Source organism: Geospiza fortis, unplaced genomic scaffold (genome assembly GCF_000277835.1).
Source record: "Geospiza fortis unplaced genomic scaffold, GeoFor_1.0 scaffold413, whole genome shotgun sequence".
In the NCBI taxonomy this organism is placed as follows: Eukaryota; Metazoa; Chordata; class Aves; order Passeriformes; family Thraupidae; genus Geospiza; species Geospiza fortis.
This window is the reverse complement of record NW_005054386.1, coordinates 416,790-440,171: the sequence shown is the minus strand read 5'-3', so window position 1 is coordinate 440,171 and position 23,382 is coordinate 416,790. Positions and strand designations below refer to the sequence as shown.

General features: G+C 50.8%; 1 protein-coding gene across 1 annotated transcript in view; it reads left to right on the top strand.

The window, feature by feature from the left end:
* The window catches only part of PSD2 (pleckstrin and Sec7 domain containing 2), a gene marked incomplete at its 5' end in the record, with an annotated part of 34,403 nt that extends 16,621 nt beyond the window's left edge, over window positions 1-17,782 (top strand). Inside the window, 7 exons of the mRNA XM_031060580.1 lie at window positions 91-134; window positions 3,825-4,015; window positions 5,134-5,204; window positions 11,746-11,903; window positions 13,242-13,386; window positions 14,412-14,555; window positions 16,087-17,782. Coding sequence (XP_030916440.1) covers window positions 91-134; window positions 3,825-4,015; window positions 5,134-5,204; window positions 11,746-11,903; window positions 13,242-13,386; window positions 14,412-14,555; window positions 16,087-16,293 — 960 coding nt within the window. The remainder of the gene's footprint in view (window positions 1-90; window positions 135-3,824; window positions 4,016-5,133; window positions 5,205-11,745; window positions 11,904-13,241; window positions 13,387-14,411; window positions 14,556-16,086) is intronic.
* Window positions 17,783-23,382: the final 5,600 nt, after the last annotated feature.

Here is a 23,382-nt window from a genome sequence, read left to right as displayed (position 1 = left end):
TCAGCAGGGAAATCATCTCCAAGAACACAGGCCGTGGAGGAGGAGGTGTCTCCACAAGCAGACACGGCTAATTCCATGTTCTTTTTTCAGACACTGTACAACTCCATCAAGAATGAGAAGCTGGAGTGGGCCATGTAAGTATATGCTGAGCATTAAAGGGATTGTGTGTCTTTCCAAGTAGCTGGCAGATCCTAAGCCATGTTTTCAATCCCAGAATATTTCCTGCCAAGCCCTTAAGTGCTGAAGTCCCTCTGCAGACAGACAAATGGTGTTTATTTATGGCTTAGACACAAAGGCAGTTGGGAAGGTTGGTGACAGTCTGTGGATCCATGACCTAAAGGAAGGGAATGCCCTCTTTGTTTACTATTACACTTGTAAAATGCTGGTTCCTCTCCAGGTGCTTCAGAAGTCTTTGCACAAGCAAAGCTCTGGGGTTATTTTGGTCATGGAGACTTTCCATCTCTCCCACATGGTTTTTTCTGGAAATAGTATCAGAGAATCAATGAAAAATGAAGAGTCTTTGTGATATCCCTAGTTCAGCTTCCACCTCAAATTATGGTCATCATTGAATTCAGACTAGGGTGCTCAGGGCTTTGTTCAGTTTGTTCCTGAAACCCTCCAAGGATGGGGAACCCACAGCCCCTCTGGATCCACAAACCAATACTTTGTTTTTATAAGAGTGGCATTTTCTCTTTTCTCTGTTGTTTTGACTTCTGCCCACTGTCTCCTGTCCTTGTGCCATGCACCGCAGTGATGAGCCCAGCTTTGTCCTCTCAGTAACCCCTCACACGAGGCTGCCCCAAAGCCATCTCTTCTGCAGGTTGAACAAATTCAGTCCTTTCAGCTGTTTCTTACATTGCAAGTGCTCCAGCCTGTGATGGTGTTCACAGGGGTATGAGGTTGAGGGAAGAGACGAGGATCTGACTCCATGTTTCAGAAGGCTGATTTATTATTTTATGATCTATATTATATTAAAAGAATAGAAGAAAGGATTTCATCAGAAGGCTAGCTAAGAATAGAAAAGAAATAAATAACAAAGGCTTGTGACTGACCGAGACAGTCTGAGCCAGCTCACTGTGACTGGCCATTAATTAAAACAACCACATGAAACCAATCACAGATTTACCTGTTGCATTCCACAGCAGCCGATAATCATTGTTTACATTTTGTTCCTGAGGCCTCTCAGCTTCTCAGGAGGAAAAATCCTAAGGAAAGGATTTTTCAGAAAATATCATGGCTACACCAGCCCCCGGGTTTTTGGCCTCAGCTGAAGTCTCTCGCCTTGCTGATACCCTGTGCTGTGCTGGCAGCGTTTGCTGTATCACGATAGATGCAGGGAGGGCAGAGCACGCCATCACTTCTCTTCTCCTCCTCACCGTGCCGCTGTTTCACAGCTCAGGATGCTTCTGCCCTGTGCTCTGCCAGGACACACCGGCTGCTCCTGCTGCTCCTGCTGCTCCTGCTCATCACCCGCAGCCCCAGTGCAGCACTCGGGTGCTCCCGGCCCTCCCAGCAGTGACCTTGTACCCCTCTTTTTTATGCCATCCACACGTTCGATGAGATTTGTTACCCTGAAAGGAGCTTGGAAAGGCTGGCACGGTGGGCTCCATCACAGCACCTTCCTCAGTCCTCCTTCTCCTGCTCTGCCACTGAGAGCACAGCCCGGATCCCCCAGGACGAGGCGAAGCCCGTGGCAGACCTGAGCTCTTAAGCTGGCACCGGGGACATTCCTCTCCCCTCTCCTCAATCTTAGACCTCTCTTGTCCCCGGACAGAGCAGAGCCATCAGCCCCATCACCTGCTCCCTTCCTCGTATTGCTCTGACCAAACAGAGCATCAGGAGCGGGTTGGATCCTCCCTCCGTGACTCCCTGCGTGCCGCGGCTGTGCCGCGGGGCCATCGCGCCCGGGCTCTGTCGCGAGAGGGAGCTGCGGGCTGCTCTCTGGAGGGGCAGCTCGGCAGGAGCTCGGGATGCGCGCTGTGCTTACACAGCAACGCCCCCTGCTCGGGCTCTTCCCGGGGATGGCACCCTGCCGGCGTCCCAGGGATGTCACCCTGGTCGGGCACATTGCAGGGAGAGATGTCACTCTGCTGGGGAAGTCACCCTGCCTGGGCACATCCCGAGGATGTCACTCTGCCGCGGGCGTTGCGGCGATGTCTCCCTGTGGGGTCCTGGGCATCTCACTCTGCTCAGGTACATCCCAGGGATGTCACCATGCTGGGGGCGTCCCGGGGATGTCACCCTGCCTGAGCACATCCCAGGGATGTCACCCTGCCGGGGATGTCACCCTGTTTGGGCACATCGCGAGGATGTCACCCTGCTCGAGCACATCCCGGGGATGTCATCCTGCCGAGGTCCTGGGGATGTCATCCTGTTCGGGCACATTGTGGGGATGTCACCGTGCCGTTGGGGGTCCCTGAGATGTCACCCTGCTCCGGCACATCCCGGAGATGTCACCCTGCCAGGGATGTCACCCTGCTGGGGATGTCACTCTGCTTGAGCACATCCCAGGGATGTCACCCTGCTGAGGGGGTCTCGGGGATGTCCCCCTGCCAGGGTCCCACTGCTGCGGGGCGGTTCCAGCCAGCAGCATCCAGATCCCTGCTGCCTTTCTTCACCCACCCTGCTGCATCCCTTCACTCATCCCAGCTGGCCTGGGGCCTGCCTTGCTGCAGGGTGTCCTGCTGGGCTGCAGGCGCAGAGCCCTCAGCTCCTCTGCAGGGGGACAGATGCCCCCTGACATGGGGGACCTGGCTCAGGGACTCCCTGGCACAGGGTACCTGGTTTTCTGTCAGAGACCTGGCACTGAGTCATAACCTTGCACAGCCAGGACCCTCTGCTCTCTGCTGGCCTCTGCCTTGTGTCCTTGTCCATCCCAGGGAAGGAGATGCCCTTGCCCACAGATGCCACCAGATAGGCAGGTATGTGACCAATAGCAAGGGGCACAGAGAGGTGCAGCCCAGACACCTGAGCCCCACTAACTCCCCAGCCAGGAACAGGATCTGGGCTCTGCCTGAGCCCCAGGACTCCTGTGGGAGCTGAGGGCTGAGAAATCATCCTTCTCTTCCAAGCCTCTGATGCTTTGGCCATCTGCTTGCTGCAGGTGAGGAATTGTGTTTTACTGCTCACATCCCAGCCAGTGGATTCACTGAGGGGCAGTCCTCAGCTGAAGTTTGGTCCCAACCTGATCTGCACCCTGAGGTGACCACTCATCCATTTAGACATTGACATGTATCAGACAGGGCAGAAAAGCCCTGTTTGCTCTTTCTCCCTCATGTCCCAGGGTCACTGGGAACTATCACTTCCCATACAAGTTCTGCTTTCTCTGTGCCGGAGTAGGTTCATCTCCCAAATGTCTGCAGATCTTCTGTTCCTTAAAGATGCAGAGGACATTCCTAAAAAAGGTGCTTCACTGTCTAGGAGGCCCCAGGCATTGCCTCTGAGCAGCTGAGGCATGCTGGTAATACCTTGGTCTTCAGCAAAAATCCTCCTTAAGCTCTGGCTTTAGGACACAGAATTGGAGGCTTTTCCTGTGAAATATTTGCAGTCCTCAGCATGGGATGTCTGCAGTTGCTCGGTGTTCAGACCAGCACCCAGTCCCTTACCTGTTCTGAGTGACCTCACAGAGGGACAGTTACCTGCCACCCACACTCCTCCCAGCCCAGACCACCACTATTGGCACTCTCTGTGTTATGGTCCCGACACCTCCTTTGTTTTTCTCTCTCTGACCAGCCCTGTAAATAAAAACCCTAAACCCAAAGCAAATAGGGCTGCTTTGCATGGTGACCAAACCCACATCTCTCTTCTCTGATTCTGTTTCCAAGTGACGAGGACGAGCTGAGGAAGTCGCTCTCGGAGCTGGTAGATGACAAATTCGGAGCCAGCGCCAAGAAAGTGACGAGGATTGTGGACAGCAGCAACCCCTTCCTGGACATCCCCCAGGCCCTGAATGCTGTCACCTACAAGCACGGCGTCCTCACCCGCAAAACCCACGCAGACATGGATGGCAAGAGAAGTACGTGGCCAGGGACAGGGACAGGGACAGGAGAGGTGCCCCAGGCAGTCCCAGAGCCTTGCCCTGGCTCTCGTGGTGAAGGCATTTCCTCACCACACCCCAGGCAGCACAGGAAAGATACCCACAAGTGCTGGGACAGAGGAGAAGGAGGGTGTTTTGAGGCATTTGTAGATGGGTTTTCAGGAAGCCTCAGTGTTCCCTTCTCACTGCCAAGGAATCTAACCCAGACACACCTGGTCTTCCATCCCCCAAATCCCAGTGTCTGAGCAGCAGGGGAAGGCTGGTTCAGACCTGGTCTTCCATCCCCCAAATCCCAGTCTCTGAGCAGCAGGGGAAGGCTGGTTCCTCAGCAGCTGTCCACTCCTGCCCTGGCCTTGGGGACAGTCTGGCCTGCCAAGCTTTGCTCCTGTTCATGTCCTGCCATGTGCTGGCTCTGCTACCAGCACTACAGGAAAGGTAAAGGTATTTGGGAGCTGTTAATGAGCAGAGATAATTAAACCTTGGGTAATTCCTTTTGCTAATTGATATGATTGGCCCAGTCACTGCAGCTGATTAAAAAGTCTTGAGTAGAGATTACCACCAAAGGCCTCCCTTGCTTCCAGCACCTTCTTAGCAGCCCGTGCTTGGAGGATCTGCTGTCTGATGGGATGTGGATGGCTCCCCTCACCTCCCACCCCTCTCCAGCTTCTGCCAAGCTCTGTCCTCAGGCCCATTGAGATAGTAATGCTCCCTCCTCAAGGGAACAGAAGCTCCCTTATCCAGCTGCTCAGTTCCAAGCTGAGGAGCTCAGGGAATGTCTCTGCTCTCCAAGCATTAAGTCCAAGGAACATAAACCTGGGTTTGGAGGAGCAGAGACTTCCAGGTGTCCACTGGTAGCCCTGTACCAGCTCATGTCTGGCTCTGACCTGCTTGTGCTCCTGCTGGGAGGCTGCAGAGCCCAGCCACTGTCCCTCAGACACCTGTCCCTGCTCACAAACCACTGATGAGCAGCAGCCTGGAGGTGTGGGAGCTCTGGGCATCAGCGAGTGCCTCTGGTGGGTCAGGAGAAGGGATGGGTTTGCCTGGAAGGTCAAGCAGCACTGGCAGACATGTACAATCAAATGTTCTTCCTTTTTTAGCTCCCAGAGGAAGAAGAGGTTGGAAGAAATTTTATGCTGTGCTTAAGGGGACCGTCCTTTATTTACAAAAGGTAACCATGGGGGATTCTCCCTTTTGCTGAATCCTGCTGTCTCCAGAGCAGTCGTGCAGCCACACACCCAGGCAGAGGTGAATCCATGTCCGAACTCATGCATGGACATGTCAGAGCTCCTCCAGAGACCAGGGCTGGAGGATGCTCTCATCTTTGGTGGTACTGTTCATGCTCAGGGCACTATCCACAGCCTCAAAGGGAACCCTGGAGGAGGAAGCATGAAAGAGGAAACAGATTTCTGCAGAAGGATCCCAGCAAGTAGGAGCTGTTGGGGAGGATGAATGAACGGATGATATGGAACAGGTGAAATAGGATGTTGGGGAGAAATGAAACAAGAAGGTGAAGAGGTGGAGCATCTGACCAGTCTTATCCTGCCTATAGTTTTATTTGCTGGCACAGATCTGATTATGCACAGCTTTATTGAGTCTGGCACAGGAAGCCAGCTGATGTAATATCTCTGGGTTTCACTAAAGCTTTTGATGCTGTCTCTCACAGGATCCTTCTGGACAGGATGTCCAGCCCACAGATGGATAAACACATCCTGTGGTGGGTGAGCACTTGGCTCATGGGTTGGGCACAACGGGTGGCAGTGACTGGGGTGACATCAGACTGGTGACCTGCCACTGGTGGAGTTCCACAGGGCTCCATCCTCTCCCTTGTGCTCTTCAACATCTCCATACATGACTTGGGCACAGGGCTCAAGGGAATACTGAGTTAGTTTGCAGGCAATACTAAACAGAGAGGAGCTGCTGACTCCCTCAAAGGAAAGGCCCTGCAGAGAGACCCTGACAAATGAGAGGCCCAGGCAATCATTGACTGTGTGAAGTTTAACAAAGGCAGTGCTGGATTCTGCACCTGGGACAGGGTAATCCTGGATGCACAGACAGACTGGGGAATGAGAGGCTGGAGAGCAGCTGTGGGAGTCCTGGTTGATGGCCAGTTGAATGTGAATCAGCAGTGCCCTGGCAGCCAGGAGGGACATCTGTGCCCTGGAGACATCAGGCCCAGCATTTCAATAAGGCTCTCAGACACAGGCTGGGATTGTTGGGGTGTCCTGTGCAGGGCCAGGAGTTGGAGTTGGTGGCCTTTGTGGGTCCCTTACAGCTCAGAAGATTCTGTGATTCCATGGTTCTATGCTGAAAATTTATATTCTTCAGGACCTTGGTGGCCTGGCTCCTTCCATGGGCTGTCAAGTGACCCTTTGTGCCTCTCTCCACCTCTGTTCATTGTTTAGCCTCCTCCAGTCAACACAAGTGTAATTCCCAGGTCCTTGGGGGACACAAAGTCACCATGGAATAGCTTCCCTGAACACTCTAACATTCAGCTCTCTGGCACTTGGATGCTTGGAGGGTTTGCTGGAAAGTCTTTTCTGAGGGAAAATCCAAGGAGACTGGGTAGGGGCTCACTTGAATGTCAGTGTGAGCCAGCCGAGGATGCCCAATGTCTGTTCATCATCAACATAACCCACTGAACCAGCCTGAACTACCTGAGCAGCACATGCTGTGCAGTAACCCATTGAACTCACCTTGCTGGAGCAGTACTCCCCGTAGGCAGATGCTCCTGCCTCTTGCAGCATTATCTCCACAGCAATGAGAGTAAACAAACAGTGGATTATATAAGAGAGGCAGAAAGGTCCTGGGGGCAGCAGGAGTTATGACTCAGAGCTCAGAGCACACCTCAATGCCTCTCGTGTTTCACCAGGTCCTGTGGCACACGTCAAAGGCCAGCAGAAATCTGGCAGCAGTGGATGCTCACTCCCAGTGTGGGTTGCTCTTAGCCCAGTGGTGTTTTTACAGCTGTGCCACTCTCTCCTGCAGCTTAGGGAAGCTGCAGCACACGGGGGAGCCCAGATCTCCTCCAGCCCTCTAAGTGTGGTGTTCTTCTCAGCCCTCAGTCCTTGTCTCATTGCACACCTTCACATGGAGTCCACCAGAGTCCTCATGCTGACCCGTGGGTTACACATGAGGATTTAACTTGTGCAGTTACCATCAGCATTTCACTGTGGGACACTTTCTCTGCGGGGGAAAAAAAGATATTTCAACTATTGCAGAACCATTTGGATCTAAATGAATTTTCTGCCAAGGGCTTCTCTTGGGATGAGTCTGATGAGAGGGTGTATATTGAGAATGCAATACCTTTTCAGGATGGAATTTTCTTCCCTGGCAGCAGAAGGAGCTGTGAAGCCAACACTGAGTGTCATTGCTGGGGCAGAGGGGCTGGGGGTTCTCTGCTGAACGAGGCTTGCAGCCAGTAGCCACTCATTAGCAAAGTTCATTATGTTTGTCTGAGGTGTTTAGGATTTAAAAAGAGAGCAAGGATGTGGCTGATGTGGCAATGAGGAGATCAATGCTCTTATCTCAATGACCTTCAGGATCAAACGGTTCAGAGACTGAGGGCTTTCTTTATGGACAAGGACTGCAGGAACAAAACACCCAAGATTTGGCTGTGTTATGAAAGTGTCTGATAAAGAAGAGCCATGACTGATGTGTAATTAGCAGGAGGGACCAGAATTGCCAAGGATGCCCCAAGGAAGGAGCATTTGGAACAACAACAAAAACAAACCGAAGGAATGTTTGGGCAAAGGATTTGGGGAAAGTGGGGTTTCTTACCGGTGAGCTGCTGCCAGGCTGAACTGTAATCCTCTCCAGGGAATTCCTTGGCCTTGGCTACAGACAGCGTCTGTCAGGCTTGCAGAGACAGAAGGATGAGAACACGAAGACAAAGTCCTTGCCCTGTCACTTGCGAACATTCCCAGCACCACAATGCTGTGGATAAATGGAGAGTGGATAAACATCCACCTGCCCTGTGGATCCTCGGTGTCGTTTCTTGCCTGCGGGGTGGGTTGCAGAACAAAGGAATTGCACAATACAGGAAGGAAGTGGTGTGCCAGCCTCCCAAGCTCTCAGCAGAAGACAACTGCAGATAAACATGAAGTGGAACCTTGTCTGAGCATAAATCACTGGGGAAAGATTTTGTGATGGGAAGATAGAGGAGAAAGTAACTGCTTCCAGAAGCACCTGATGTCATGGAGCACAGGTTCAGCTTGTTCCGCTTTTCTGCTCAGACCAAATTAAGGATCTAGACTTTAATAGTAAATTCATGGTAGTTGAACAGGGAATTCCACTTGGTTTTGAGGAGCAAGTTGAGTATAAATAAGACTGACAGGTGGAGGGAAAGTAGGAGGAGCTGGGTAAGTGGGTGTATAGAAAGGAGGAATGGCCAGATACAGAGAGAGGTGGGCATAGCACAGGCTGAAGGGTGGGTGGACAGGTAGAATTCAGTCTGACAGAAGCAATTCAGGCAGCAGCCATAAGGCTGATGAGGAGATGTCACATGTCATTGACTCGCTGGTGTTAATTGCTGGATCAGCATGTTCCAGCACAGTCTGCTGAAGCAATTGCTCGATCCCCTAAAGGGATGCAGCAGAGTCTGGAGGAAGAAATGCAGGCTTGGGAGCAGGGCACACCTCTCCTGTGCACTAATCTGCTCTGGGCACTGACTCATTCCATGGCCTTTGGCAACTTACTTCACCTCTGTGAAATAGGGATAATAACCCTTAATCACCACACATAGAGGGGGGTTAAGAAAAATGATGGAGAGCTTAAAGCATGAGGTGCTTTTACACAGAAGTGCTTGAAAGGGTGCAGGTCTTCCCACAGGTCCTGTCCCCAAGCAGGAAGGGGTTCCCAGCAAGCCCTGAGCCACAGGTGCTGTCCCATGCAGGCAGACCCTTGCCAGGTGCTCCGAGACCTTGCCTAGACTGAAAAGGGCACAGGGGTTCATTTTCCTAATTAAATGGTTTGTTTAGGATGGTAGATGTGAGGTGAAGAAAAGAAAGAAGAGGAAAAGCCACTCACAGGCCAGAGCATGAGGAATATCTGCCAGTCCATGTCCACATTCCCAGCACTGCCCAGGGCTGGCTCTGAGGCCAGAGGAGAGGCAGCAGAACTGATACACTGGGCTCTCCCACCCCATCCAGCTGCCCTGCAAAGGCAGGCACAAGAGCTTTTGCCTTTTCTTGGCAAAACAAGCTTTGAGATTAGCTGTGGATCTGCTCACAGGGGTAGGCAGCAGGGGACAGTGACCTAAAGGCACCAGGATATCTCAGCATTTTCATCCAAACGTGCCATTGTGACCTCCTGGCATTGGGATGAGCCTCCTGGAAGAGCCATCCCAAGCAGGAAGCCTCGAGCAGCACTCACTGCTGTGAGCAGCAAGGCAGAGAGAACCTTCTTCATTCAGCCTCACCTTGATTTACTGGGCCCTGCATTAGGAAAAGAAGATTGGATTTTTCCTTCCACCAGCACTGATGCCTGAGAGCCTGAAATCCATGGAGGGAACACTTGATGATTCCATTCAAGATGAGGATCTGCATTAGTCAAAGCACTCAGCAGCTGTGGCAGTTTCCTCTTGTCACACACCATTAAGCTGGGCTATTTTGCACTGTATTTTCAGAAAGCTTATTTTGAAATAAGAGATCATGGGCAGCACAGCCAGATTTATTCAAATCCAGCGAGCTTCAGCCTTGGAAAAATATCCCAAATTGAAGTCTGTCTATAATATGTAAGGCCTGAGCAGCAATGTCTTCCTCAAGCAGGCATTTCTCTTGCAGTGGAGTAACACATTAGGTCTTCACAAGGCAAAGCATTTGTTTTTATTTGCAAAAAAGGCTGACAGCCCATCCCTCTGGCTACTGAAATCACCACGATGGAAAGGTCATCTGTACTGCCCAGCTGAGTGTCTCCCCAAACACAGGATGCCTGCAGCACCCAGCCTTCCTCTGCTGGAAATTCAGGGCTTTTCTCTGGGATTCATCCTCCCCAGGATCCTGTGCCAGACATCTGTGGGTGGGCCCATGGCACTTTTTTGTACCAGGCCAAGTTTCATTTGATGATGAGCACAGTAAGGCAACCACTCTCCTGGACAGGATTATTGCTTTGCAAAAATGAAGGAAGAAAGGCTTCAGAAGCATCAGGAGCAAGGGCTGTGTGAGCCACATCCATGGGCTGGGGAGTGCTGCTCCTCGGTGCTCTCAAGAGCAGCAGAGGGGAAACCTTTCTGCCCCTACAGCAGAGAACAGCCCCACTGCCCAGGGTTCCCATCCCAGAGGCTGTAGCACAGAACAGCTGCATTTGTACCACTGGGGCATGGGAAACAGAAAATCATCTTTTTGCAGATCTGCACAACAGAAGCTGAGGAAGGCTTGGGATGCACAGACCATCATCACCAGACAGACCTGGCCTGGTGCTGACAGCCCAGAGCAGTCAAGGAAAGCAAAATACAGAGCACATGAATCCTGTAGCACTGCAATCATCAGGGCAAGGCAGGGCCTTCCAGGGACACCCTGTCCTGGCATGGGGTGGTGGTTTGCTTTAGCCAGGGCCAGGTTCTTCCACCAGGTTCTTCTTTCACCAATCCGTGCATCCATCTGTCCATCCCTGCCATCCCACCATCCAACTGGTTGAGCTGGCACGGATGCAGAGTGGGAGGCAGGATGCTGCATTAAGTCACTGGGAAAGTAAAAGGGTAAACAGAGGATTGACTGAACTTTTTTTCCTAAAAAGTGCAGTGCCAAGATCATCATTTCAGAATCCCATGTTTGGTATTTTCTACCTTTTTATAGGATATAAACACATATAGTTACTGCTACATTCCCTACTTGTGTGAAGTGGGGCAAGTAAAGCAGGAATACAGGAAATGCTGCTGCAGTTTGCAAGTGCCAGGCTAAGGAATTACAGGGGAAACCATGCCAAAGGAGCACGTGTACTAAAGGGAGACCAAAGCTGGTTCAGAGGGGCCACTCTCAGACTGGCAACTGCCCCTCACCTGTACAGAGGTGCCCTGGCTGCAGGGATGCTGCTGTTCAGGGCTACCTTCCTCCACACATAGCTGTAGTGATAGCACAAGGAGCAAAGGGGTTTAACTGAAAGAAGGGAAATTTAGGTAGATATAAGGAAAACATTCTTCCCTGTGAGGGTATTGAGGCCCTGGCACAGGCTGCCTAGAGCAGCTGTGGCTGCCCCATCCCTGGCAGTGTCCCAGGCCAGGCTGGATGGGGCTTGGAGCATCCTGGGATAGGGGAAGGTGTCCCTGCCCCTGGCAGGGGTTGGAATGGGATGAGCTTTGAGGTCCTTTCCAGCCCAAACCATTCTATGAGTCTGTGAGATGCAGCACCAGGGCAGGTGCTTGTTGAGATCCTCTGCTGATTGGGACTTGCATCCTGGTTTGAGCTCTGCAGAAACCTGGCCCTGCTTTGTGCCTCCCCACAAAGCCTCAGGCATGTGCTGTGTTAGAAATAACTATTGATAATTATGTTTAAAACTTTCATCTCCTTCTTTACATCTTCCCAGTGAACTTAATGATGGAAGCAGTTGCCAGATGTTAATTATTATCATTATCAGCTCCTAGCATTTACTGTACAAAGCAGTGCTTTTCCTGGTCTCGGCACTCTGTGATTATAGCACAGGGAGAAAGGCAGGTTCATTAAAGCATCCCACAAATGTTAGTGTTGTCATTATCCAATTAACGTTCCTCTTCACAGGATGAATATAAACCTGACAAAGACCTCTCTGAAGTGGATCTGAAGAACGCCATCCGTGTGCACCACGCCTTAGCCACAAAAGCCTCTGACTACAGCAAGAAGTCCAACGTGCTCAAGCTGAAGACAGCTGACTGGAGAGTCTTCCTCTTCCAGGCCCCGTGAGTGCCAGCCCTCCCTGCAGTGCCTGGGGGGGCAGCCTGACCTCCAGCCCCTGCCTCGGACCTGACCAGACCAGCACAGGCCTTAGGGGGCACACATGGGGGTAGCCAGGGGCTGAGGGTCATTTCTGCAGGGCTGTGCAAAGGATTGGCTCATAGGTGACAGTTTCTTGGTAGCTTTGTGCCAGTCCTTGAGGTCCTTCCCAGCTGTCACCAAGGCAGGCTGAGCAGGATGGGCTGGTGTCACTCCAGGACACGGAATAGAAAGACACGGACACTGGATTCTCCAAGGTGAAAAAGAGGGAAGTTTAATTCTCACTCCAACATTTATAGATTTCCAAAAGTGACAGTGGATTGGAGGGTGACAGTGCCACCTCTCCACTGTCCACACTGTCCTTGTCCACACTGGACAAAGCAACAGTCCATCAAATTTCTTCTCCTCCAGAAAGAAATGCAAAACAATAAGTATTTGCAGAAAAGTGTGTGAGAAAGTTTGTTAGAGAATGTAAACATCAGAAGGCTTAGAAGAACTCAAAAGAACAGGGGGACAGGCTGGGATGTGCAGGGCTGAGTGAAAGGGCTCCTCTTGCTAACTTCAGTTGGTGTATTCTGGAAGGGAGAACATCTGTGTGGTGCAGGTGATGGTTCCCCTTGTCAGCTTCTGATGGTGAAACTGTCTAAAGCTCCTTAAAGCAGTCTCTCCCCAGCCAGGGCAGATGTTTTACCTGAGTCCATTGCTGAGGAATGTTATGGTGTTAGTAAGTGTCAAATGTGATGAAGTCATCTTCTGTCTCACGTTTTTCAAGTCTTCTGCTGAGAGAGGTGAGGCTGTCTGTAGGGCTGGGGTACTAATGTCAAGCTAAAGCTTGACATCTGAATTTGTGCACCAAACACCCACTTGAAGGCTTGGGGGAGCAGTGTCTGGACAGATTTGATGAAGGAAACACTGGAGACCCTGGGCAGTGTCTCTCAAATGACATAAATGACACCCTGCTCTGTGGAACCTCTGCTGTGTGGCTCTTGCTCTCCTGAGAGCAGGACATCCTTGGCTCTGGCCTCTCCACAGCTCCTCAGGAATGCAGCCAGAGCTGATGAGGAGGGCAGGACTGCCCAGGCTTCGAGAGGCAGACAGCAGCCCTGAGATCATCAGGGCACTGTAGAGGAGCCCGTCAGACAGTGCTTCCCTCTGTTCATAACCTGGCACAGAAGTGGCATCAAGGCAAGGCCACCGATGCCCTTCCTGAGCGTGGGTGGCTCCAGGGCTGTTGTCAGCTGTTCTCTGGTCCTGGTTCAAGAGCATTTTCAGACTCCCTTCTCTTCTCCCTTACTCCATAACAGAAGTAAGGAAGAAATGCTCTCCTGGATCCTGAGGATCAACCTTGTTGCTGCCATTTTCTCTGCTCCAGCCTTCCCAGCTGCAATCTGCTCCATGAAGAAGTTCTGCCGCCCCCTCCTGCCTTCATCCATGACCAAGCTGTGCCAGGTAATGTGTGAGGGAAGGAGTGCTGGAGGGGTGCCCAGTGCTCAGCAAGCCCTTCAGCTCAGGGTGAGCCCATCTGCAGCTCCCCCTGTTCCTGATGGACACACTCAGGTGCTCAGTGCAGGAACAGGGGAGTGGGGTGGGCAGCTTGGACAGATGTGGAAAGTCCCAGCCTGTGGCCAGTGCTCCTTTTGCAATGGCTATAAACAGCCCTGTGCACACACCTGCCTGTTGGTTCTGGCTTGTTTCTTGTTTTTTTGCCCATCACATCCCAGCACCTTCCTGTTGCTGGAGTGGAAAGAGCAGAATAGCTCCAGAGTTGATGCTGCAGAGCCCAACAGGTTTGGTTTATATCATGGCATCCTTGTTTCTGGAGCTCAAACCCACAGACAAAAGGGATGTCTGAGTTCCAGTCAGAAGGGAAAGCTTTGGAAACAAGGGGGCACAGTGCACCAGGCTCAGCTAACCAAGAGCAGCTGCCATCCAAAGAGTGGCTTTTGTTTCCCTTTCCAGGGAAGGCCCAACGTGCTTTAGCACTTCCAAAAAGTAGGGACACACTGCCACTGCCCCCCAGCAAAGGGGGGGACAGCCTGAAACATCAGGGCAGAGACACAGCTGCTGTCTGCTGAGACAGATGTGGCCAGATGGTCACCTTTGTCAGAGCCCAGATGGGGAGGGTACCTCTATCTCTGAAAAGAGCAGGATGAGCAGCTCCTGGGACAGCACTGCTTCTGCCTGGCTGGTACAGGATGCATGTTGCAGGAGCATTCTGTGCTTATGATGCCAAAGATGCCTCGGTGCCAAAGAAATCCACTCTTGGCACCTGAGATACCTGAGCTTTGCTCTCACTCCGATACCTGTGTTTGAGCTGCTCCTTATCAGATGAATTTGCAAGTGCACAGCACACCTTTGGCTCCAGCACGGTGGCTGAGCCCAGCCCTTGCAGAGAGATTCCCCCAGCCACAGGCAGGAGGAGCACTCGGGTGCTGCACTCCACGTTCTCATACCTGACACGCTTCTCTCGGCAGGAGGAACAGCTGAGGTCTCATGAAAATAAAATGAAGCAGATTGCAGACGAATTAGCAGAGCATAAATTACATCCTGTAGAGAAGAGCCTCAAGTCAAAAGAGGCTGAGGAATACAGACTCAAAGAACATTACCTAATATTTGAGGTAAAGGAACTTTCATCTTTTCTGTGATAAATGGTACCTTGGCTGATTGAGGAGAACAGAACTCCAGAGTGGGTGCTGTGAGTCTGGGAGAGCATGAAAGGAGAGAGAAGGACAAGGGCTCCCAACTGGATGGGTGTTTGGGGCAGCCACAAGCCTCACTGTTTTGCACTGAAGCTGAAAAAAGAAATAAGAGCCATTGCTTTCCTCTGTGATTTCTAACCAGAGGAGGGGAAAACTGACAAGAGAAAGACAGTCTTCCTTTACTGTGCCAAATTTTGACATTTTCTCAGGTCCCAAGTACAAGAGTTGTTCAGTTCTCAGTGTGACTCAGTCTTTTTCAGCAACATCAATAAAAAGCAAAGGGAATCCCTGGGAGAATTAATCCTGTTTTGCTGCAACCATTTTTGTAAATAAAGCCAAACCCAGTGTTACAGCTGATTACAGACTCTTTGAGGATGCATGTACATAAGTTGTAACTCCCTGTAAAGTCTAAGAAGCATTTAATTGTGGGAAAAATAGGGTATTTTGTACCTGTGAGAGTTGAGCAGGAGCTGTGGTTCCTGCCACATAGGTGTCAGTGGGAAGGGGCTGCTGGAGGCCTCTAGTCTTGCTTGCAGCAGGAACTTAAATTAGTCCTAGTCTTAGCCCAGACTGAGTGTGTCATTTAGTGGCCAAGCCCCAAAAATCACTAAGGATGGAAATATCCCACCTCTCTCATGCCAGGGCTGCACAATCCTTTTGTGTAACACCCAGCCTGATTCTCCAAAGCCGCAGTTCCCAGCTGCTGGTTCCCTTGTTTTTGTACCACTTTCCAAATAGTTGCTGCTCCCTCCCTTTTTCCAGCCTCTGGTTTTGGATGCCTGCAGAGAAGTCTCTATCTGAGCTTTTCTCTGGACTGCCTTTTCAGTCCTCAAGGAGAAGCTGGCACTTCCAGGGCATAATTCATCTCATCTGTCTTATGAGATGTGCTCCAGAAATGCTTGTTTCTTTGTGCTGACAAAGAAGCCAGCACAGGCTGCCTCTGAGATCTTTAGAGAAAGGATGGGTATTACACAAGCCCTCAAAAAGATCCCATCTAGCATTGGAACAGAGGATCCAGGCAGAGAGGATGCCTCCCTTTATCCTGTGCTCTGTGAGGAGCACTGGGAGCACAACTCAGCAGCAGTAACTGAACCACTGGATGGAAACAATGACAAGCAGCAGTATTTTAACCAATCAAGGCGAGCTCCTAAATCAGGAAGCAGCAGGTCTGTTGATCTCATTTTGCCCTCAGTATCCTCCTTATACAATCACAGTGGCAGCCAAGACCTATAAAAGCAACTGGAGAGTCCTACACAGACCCACACCCACCTTTCTCCTCAGACCTTCAAATAATCAGTCTTTGCATTGTGCTGGGGTTGAATCCGTGGGGTGTGATCAGTGATGGTATGGGATGGGTTTTCCTGCAGTAGCTGATGGAATTGTTCCTGCGTGCCACACACACCATGGCCTGTCCCTGTTCCCAGGCTCTCTGTTCCCTCTTCCCCTGCAGAAGAGCCGCTATGAAACGTACATCAACCTGCTGTGCATGAAGATAAAAGTGGGGACAGACGACCTGGAGAGGATCGAGACCAGTTTCTTCAAGGTGGAAGCCGACGACATCGCTTTGCGGAAAACGCATTCCAGCCCTTCCCTGAGCCAGGGGCACATGTCCATCAGCTGTAAGGCAGAAAAGGACATTTTGGAGCAGAACACTTAACAAGGAACATGTGCACGGGGGGATGAACCAGCGATGCTCTGCGCTCCTGGACGTAGATTGATGAGCACAATTTTACTTAGGAAATTATATGAGCAAAACTGTAGACATGTCTGACATGGGGATTGCTCTAGTGAAAGAAATCAAAGAAGCTTTAGTTGACTCTCTCTGACAATGCTCTGGCATTTCAGCATCATCTCTTCTTCATTCCCAACTGCACCAGTGGCTTTTATTTCCCTCCTGCTGCAGCCTGCACAACAAAGGGATATGCTGGTTCTTCAAGGGCTGGGTCACTCTTCTCTCCACCAGCCCTGTCTCTCTCCTTCCCTCCCTGGATCCCCAGCGGTTCGCGGTCACAGTCCCTGGCAGTGCAGGAAACTGAGCTGAGGCGACATCTGTGGCACCACCAGCGCTCCCAGAGAAGGGCACAGGGTGGCAGGGGCACGTCCCTGCCCCATGAGGAGCACGGCATGACAGGACGGGTGTTGTGAGCTGGTCACCTTCAGCACGGCCACGTGGGAATGTCACCTGCCCATGGCAGGAGAAGCCTGAAGGGTCCTCTGTCACCTAACCCTTTTTATATATGTATATATATACATATGAATATATATAAATAAATATATATATATAAGGAAACTTTAACCTGGGTTTTTAACCTCAGTGTGCAGGTGAAGGCAAGCTGCCTGGGGAAGACACTAGGGATGTGGAGGGTCTGACCAGCCCACCAGGATCTTCTAAAAAAATGGAATAGCTGTGTATCTTTTTTGTTTCTTTTTTCTCCTTTTTTTACTCGAATGGAAATCCCACCTGGCTTTGCTGTGAAACATCGCTCTCCCATTCCTGCTTATTCAGACAAACTGCCCCAGTGGCTGCCAGTTTGGCTGCCAGGGGATCAACCACTCTGGGTTCAAGGCACAGCTGGAGCTGTGTGCAAGCTCCAGTGAAACCTTTGTGTGCAGGAGTGATCCCCCTGCCCGTCCCTCCTGTATTCCTCCATCCTGCAATGCACATGCTGTACTCTTTTAAGTGGGAATTGTGTTTCTGTTCCTTTCTGCTGTCTGTGGTCCAATGATTTACTGTTGTGCTGAAGTGATTCCTCTGCATTTCAATGCCACGACTGTCCTCCCGCACTTTATTTATTTTGCTGTTTCGTTTGATCCTTTATCTCCGATTGCTTTTCTTTCCCCTAGGTGCATTCACAGTAATCAAGTTCCAGTTTTGAAGGATCTTGTAGCTGCTAATTACAGTCATTTATTGTTTATATTTTGCAGCATTTTTTAAACAAACAAGGTTTATTTGGACCTTCAGTGTTTGAGAGCCTGTGGACTACTGTTTTCCATGACAGTTCATGACACTAAAAACCTCTTCTCAACTTTATCGCCTCTTCTTTTATCTCTGTTTCTTTGTACAGTTTGATAGTTTATTTGAAATGATGCACTAAGAATCATGTAAAAAAAGAATAACAATAAAACTGAATCTGTTGGTAAAGAGAATTGGTCTGAAGCATCGTTCCACCATGTCCTGGATTGATCCCAGCTTTCACAGCACCAGAAGGCCAGGCTGATTCAGATATGCACCAGCACCTGATGCAGAAAAGCCAGGATCCTATGGACAGACAGCACCAGAAAACATCAATCCCTTTCCACAAGTGGGTACCAGCCCACCCATCCTCTTGGATGGCTCTGGGGCAGGTGTGGATAGATGGGCTGCTTGGGAGCACATTCAAGTAACTCTTCCCTCTGCCTGGTACATCCCAGGTGTGTCTGTCCACATACAGCCTAGAGATTCATGGGAGGAGAAAGGCACCAAGCCCTGCATTGTCACTGGAGATGTTCTCACAACGGTTCCCACAGGAGTCTGTGGCTGTTCCTCCAAGGCATCCTTGCTTTTGTGCCAGGTATTGTACAGACATTCCTGCACCCAAGACCCCCAGGATGTTCCTACTCACATGAAGTGTCTGGTGCTGAGACTCTCACAGTGGAAGTCCAGGGGAAAGCTGGGCCCAACTCTTTGTCTCCAAAATCCCAGGTAATATTTTGTATTTCATTCCTCCCTTTCTGAGCATCCCTTCCAGTGGCAGTGACATCTCCAGTGTGTTTGAGCTGCCACCAAGAGCAGCTCAGCCCCCTGGCTGAAGGTGCCAGTCTGCCATCCTCAGCTGGGAGTAACTTGCAGAGAAAAGAAAGATCTGCAAAGTCTGCTCTGGGCAGCAGGAAAGAGACTCAGAGCTGTGAGACTGAACACCCAATGGATGTGGGAAGGGGTGGCAGCTGATGTCAGACGGTACTTGGCAAGACAGCTCAGAATATTAAACTTGCTCTTGCTGAGTTCCTGCAGTTTGCCTCATGCACGAGTCCTGATCCTGATCACGAGCCTTGGTGATCATCCACACAGGTATATGAAAATGTGTTGAGAGCATCTTACCTATATGAGGGCAGAGTCAAAAATGCCTTGTTTGACCAATCCACAGCCTCAGCTTGTGACTTGGAAGAAAATGAGTTTTATCATCCCTTTCCTCCCTCCCTTGGAGATCAAGGACTCAGGCACCCACCACTAAGAGGGAAGAGCAGCATCTCAGAGGAATCAGGCAGCCACATCCTTTTCTCCTCCTGGGGTTACTCAGATGCACTTTCTGCACATCCCCAGGCTGTGCCAGCCCCTCCAGCAGGCACCACGACTGCTTTGGGTCTCACACAACCTCACCTGGCAGTGGTGGTTCAGCCTGACCTCCCTGCCAGGCCACTTGTCCTGGACACAACCACGTTCATTTTAGAGGGACTTCTTTGTGGGGGAGACTTTGTGACCCCAAAGCCAGGATCCAACACTGCTTGTGCCACCCATCTGTGTCAGGAAAGCAACTCCTTGCCCTCTGGGAAGGGCACTAAAGGCACCACGCACGCAGAGGAGAGCTGTCAGGAGGCTCTGGTGGCTCCCCCACCTGTGAAAATTGCTGTAAAATATTTACGGCAAAACCCTAGGAGCACGCACGGCTGGAAATGAGGAGTCTAAAAATAAACCAGCCAGGGAAAAAAGAGAGAGATGCAGGCTCCCTTCAGAGGCAATTGGAGAGAAAATTGAAGTAGCGTAACTGCCTCTAAATATAGAACACAATTATGGGAATCAAGGGGCACGTTTAACAAAAAAATCACCACAAAGAATCCTGAAGCTGCCATGGCTCAGAGCTAGTGGTGTCTCAGCAGATGCAGAACATCACAGATCCCTGCAAACCATGGAGCAGGGAAATATCCCCCTGTGCAGGGCAAACCCACAGCTCCTCTCTCCCTCCAGGGACCCAGAGAGATTCCTGGTGGGGATCAGCTGCATTGAGCACACCCTGAGGTGTGGCCCCATGGTTGTTCTGCATGGAGACCCAAGAGCTGCACCTGCTTCTAGTGCAGATGCTGCTGTGCCAGCCTTGGGGGGGCTTCTCCACGAGTGGAGCTCACAGATCCTGAGGAGAGCCAGGCAGGGAGATGGGGCTGCTTTGGGAAGACAAAGGCACCCAATCTCTCTCTTGCATGTGTCTGGTTTCCCCAGGGATCAGCCTTGGTGATCATCCACATGTGTCCCTTCCAAGGGATGGGGTGTTCTCTGCCCATTCCTGTCCATCTCACCTTGCTCTGGGAGCCACTGGAGGAGCTGAGATGGATCAAAGGCAATGGGGAGCTGGGGCATGTCCCAAGAGGAACAGGAGAGTGGAGAGCTGCACTGCTGCCTTCATTCAGCAAGGCTTGGGGCTGCACAGAAGTGGGGCACAATGTGTCCAAAGCCAAATGTCACCCAAATCAGGACTTGACCCCACCACCTTTACCCAGTTCTAACATCTTTGCACATTGCTCTTGGGTGACATGGGCAGGAGGGCAGGGTCCTTCAGCCTTTAACCTTCTGGGAAACCAGTGCTGAGGTACCTTCAGGGTGGAGAGCTGAGCCCTCTGGTCTGTCTGGAGGCCCCACAGGACATGCAATGAATGTTTGGGGTGGCCTGTGACACAGCTGGGTCAGCTCCAGGGCAATGAGCATCCTGGGGGGGCTGGAGCAGGAGAAGCCCAGGCTGTGGGTGTGCTTAGCTGGGCCTCCAGCACGGGCAGCACTGTGAGGCCTGGGCAGTTCTCTCACAGCTCTGGGCATTCATAGAATCATACAATGATTTGGGTTGGAAGGGACACTAAAAATCATCAAGTTCCAACCAGATCAGTTAGTTCCAACCTATCCATTTCAATGGGATTGACTCACTGTAACAGATCCCTCTCCTGTTGAGTTCAGCTGGGACTTTTGGATACCTGTTCATGTCACTGAGCAGGAACAGGGGAGTGAGTTCTGATCTGGATGGAGCCATGGGTACCACCTCAGGGACTGTGCTCCTGTGACCACACCACGCTGCCAGTAAGTCCCTACATGGGATAGCCAGAGACACAGATTTCCCATGCAGGAGCTGAACAAGGGTCGTGTTTTGTGGGTGGGTCAGTGCTGCATGGCAGCACGGCACTGCCAGGGCTGGACCCAACACATCTCCACTGCACTCAAGTCACTGAATAGGTGCCAGGTCACAGCACATGCCAAGCAGGCTGACCTCTCTTGGCACATCTGGAAACTTCCATGGTTCAAGGGAAGGGGGGATCTCCTGATCTGCAGTTGGAGGAGGAATGGCACCCCCAGAGATGTGTGGGTAGCAGTCACTCACCTCAGTGAGCCTCCACTCCTGAGCCCTGCAGGGAAGGTCAAATGTCCATGCCAGGTAGAAAAACACCCACCTATGGGTCTTTATGGGCATAAAGGTCTTTACTGAACCAGAGCATCTCTCCTATGAGGAAAGGATGAGGGATCTGGAACTGTCCAGCCTGGAGAGGAGAAGGCTCAGGGGAGCCTTATGCATTTGTATAAATACCCAATGGATGGCAGTGAAAAAGAGGGAGCTGGACTCTTCTCAGAGTGTTCAGGACATGAGGAAATAGGCCTATAATACTAAATGAGGCAAAGGGCCCAAATGAAAAATTAGTAAATCCAGTTTGTGTGGGAAATGGATTTATAGAGAGTTTTCAGGGTTTAATAGAAGGCCTACACAGAATGAATCTGTATGCAAACTTTGAGATAAGAAATGCCAGTTTGAATACAAGAAGACAAATTTTTGCTTTGGGAGGGACCAAACACTGGCAGAGGTTACCCAAAGAAGTTGTGGTACTGCCATCCCTGAAGATACTCAAACCCTGACTGGACACAGGCCTGGGCAGCTGAGTCTGGGTGAGTTGGTGGAGCAGGAAATGTGGAAGAAATCTCTTCCAGCCTCAGCCAGTTTGTGATTCTGTGTATGGTACCTGTCACAGCTCCCTATTTGCCCCCCAAAGGGCCTGAGATTAATGCAGCCCACAGTTTGTTATTTCTTATTTTATTTATAATATAAAAAATGTTCAAGTGTTAAACAGTCAAGAGTTCTGACATTCAGACAATCCAGAGCAAACTTTGACAATCATCTTATGACAAATTAGCAGAGTTTTCTATCTGACCCCATCATGGGTGAGGAATAGAGGGTTTAGTTACTTTATTGCTAAAAGTTAAATGAAATAATACACTGTCAATTGTTGTATTATCTTCTCAGTCACAGCTTCACCATGCATCCAATCTACAGTATCTGAAATGCAAAGGACATGCAGAAGTAAAAATATAAAAAGAAAAAAGTCAGGCTACAATGTAAACAGGTTTGCTGCAGAGAACTGAGGAGAGGGGGGCACTTCCACGGGGGATGCTGTGCCGCCTGGACACGCAGGACTGTCTCTTTGCGCCACAGAGCCGATGGCCAGAGCTGCTCCGGGTTTGGGGACGCGCCGTCCGTCACCGGTGGTGGGAGGTGACGGTACCAACTGTCCTTACAACACACGTGGCACGGCCGGAGGGAGGATCCGCTCGCTGGGCCCCCCAGCAGGGCCCTGCCCGGCCACGGCAGCGGAGCCCAGAGCGCTCGGGGTCCTGCTGACCCTTGGGCACATGGCCTGGCGCCGTGTCCAGGGTGACACGCGGCCGTCTGCGCCGCAGGACCACCCTGTGCGTGTGCCCAGCACCCTGGCCAAGGGTGTCACCCAGGACACCACAGCTCCAGCCATGGCTGCACCGCTCAGCCGAGGGACGCCGCGGCCAGCACGGCGCCGGGGCGGCCACGGGCACCGCGGCTGAACGGGGCTGGCTCAGCCACCCGGATTCAAGGGGATGTGACAGGTGTGATCCACCATGGGCACAGGGCTGTCTGCCTGGCTGCACTACAAACCTGTGCCAACCCCACTCCAGACCCACCGGTGAGATGGCCAAAGGTTGAGAGCTATATTGTAAGGGCTGCTGCTGCTGCGCGATTTTGTTTTCTCTTCCTACCTGTGTGGCAAAAGAAACGTTATTTCTGCATTCCAGCACAGTGCTGTTGGGTTTCTTTTTCTCCTGATTTAAGCGAAAATACAAGTAGTTTACAGGGCAAGACAGATCCTCGTTAGACATGATAATGGAAATGCTCCCACTCATGTCCTTAATGTGTGTTTAAACAATACTTTAAAGAATAAGATCATTAATAGCAGGGTACGGGGCAAAGTGGCAAGGCTGTTTTCTTCCAACAGAAGAGCGCCCTTGTGACAGGTTGTCTCCCAAACAAAAATCTATGACCTTAAAAATGCTACTGAAACAGAATCCTCGGCATGAATCCCAGCACTAGCATACAGCAAAAGGCACCACGATAGTTTTGTTTTCTATTTTTAAGTAGTCAAAAATTGGCCCACTTTTTTTTTAACTTTATTGTTTGTTTTCTTTTCTTCTTCTTTTTTTTTTTTTTTTTACTTTTTTTTTCTCGGAAGCTGTAAATCAAGACATTACATATAAATAGAGATTCCCTATAAAAAAGTCATTGTCGTTAGCTATTATAAGACAACTTTGCTAAAATGAAAATAAAACATTTTTATTTGTTATATTTTTTGTTTTTCCCTCTTTTATATAAAATAAAAATATTTATTTTTTTGTTTTGTTTTGTTTTTTTTTGTTCTGTTTTGTCTCGTTCTGCGGTTTGCGTGGTTTTGTCTCGCCCTCGGCCTGCCCCACGTGGGTCGCCCATGCGTGGGAGAT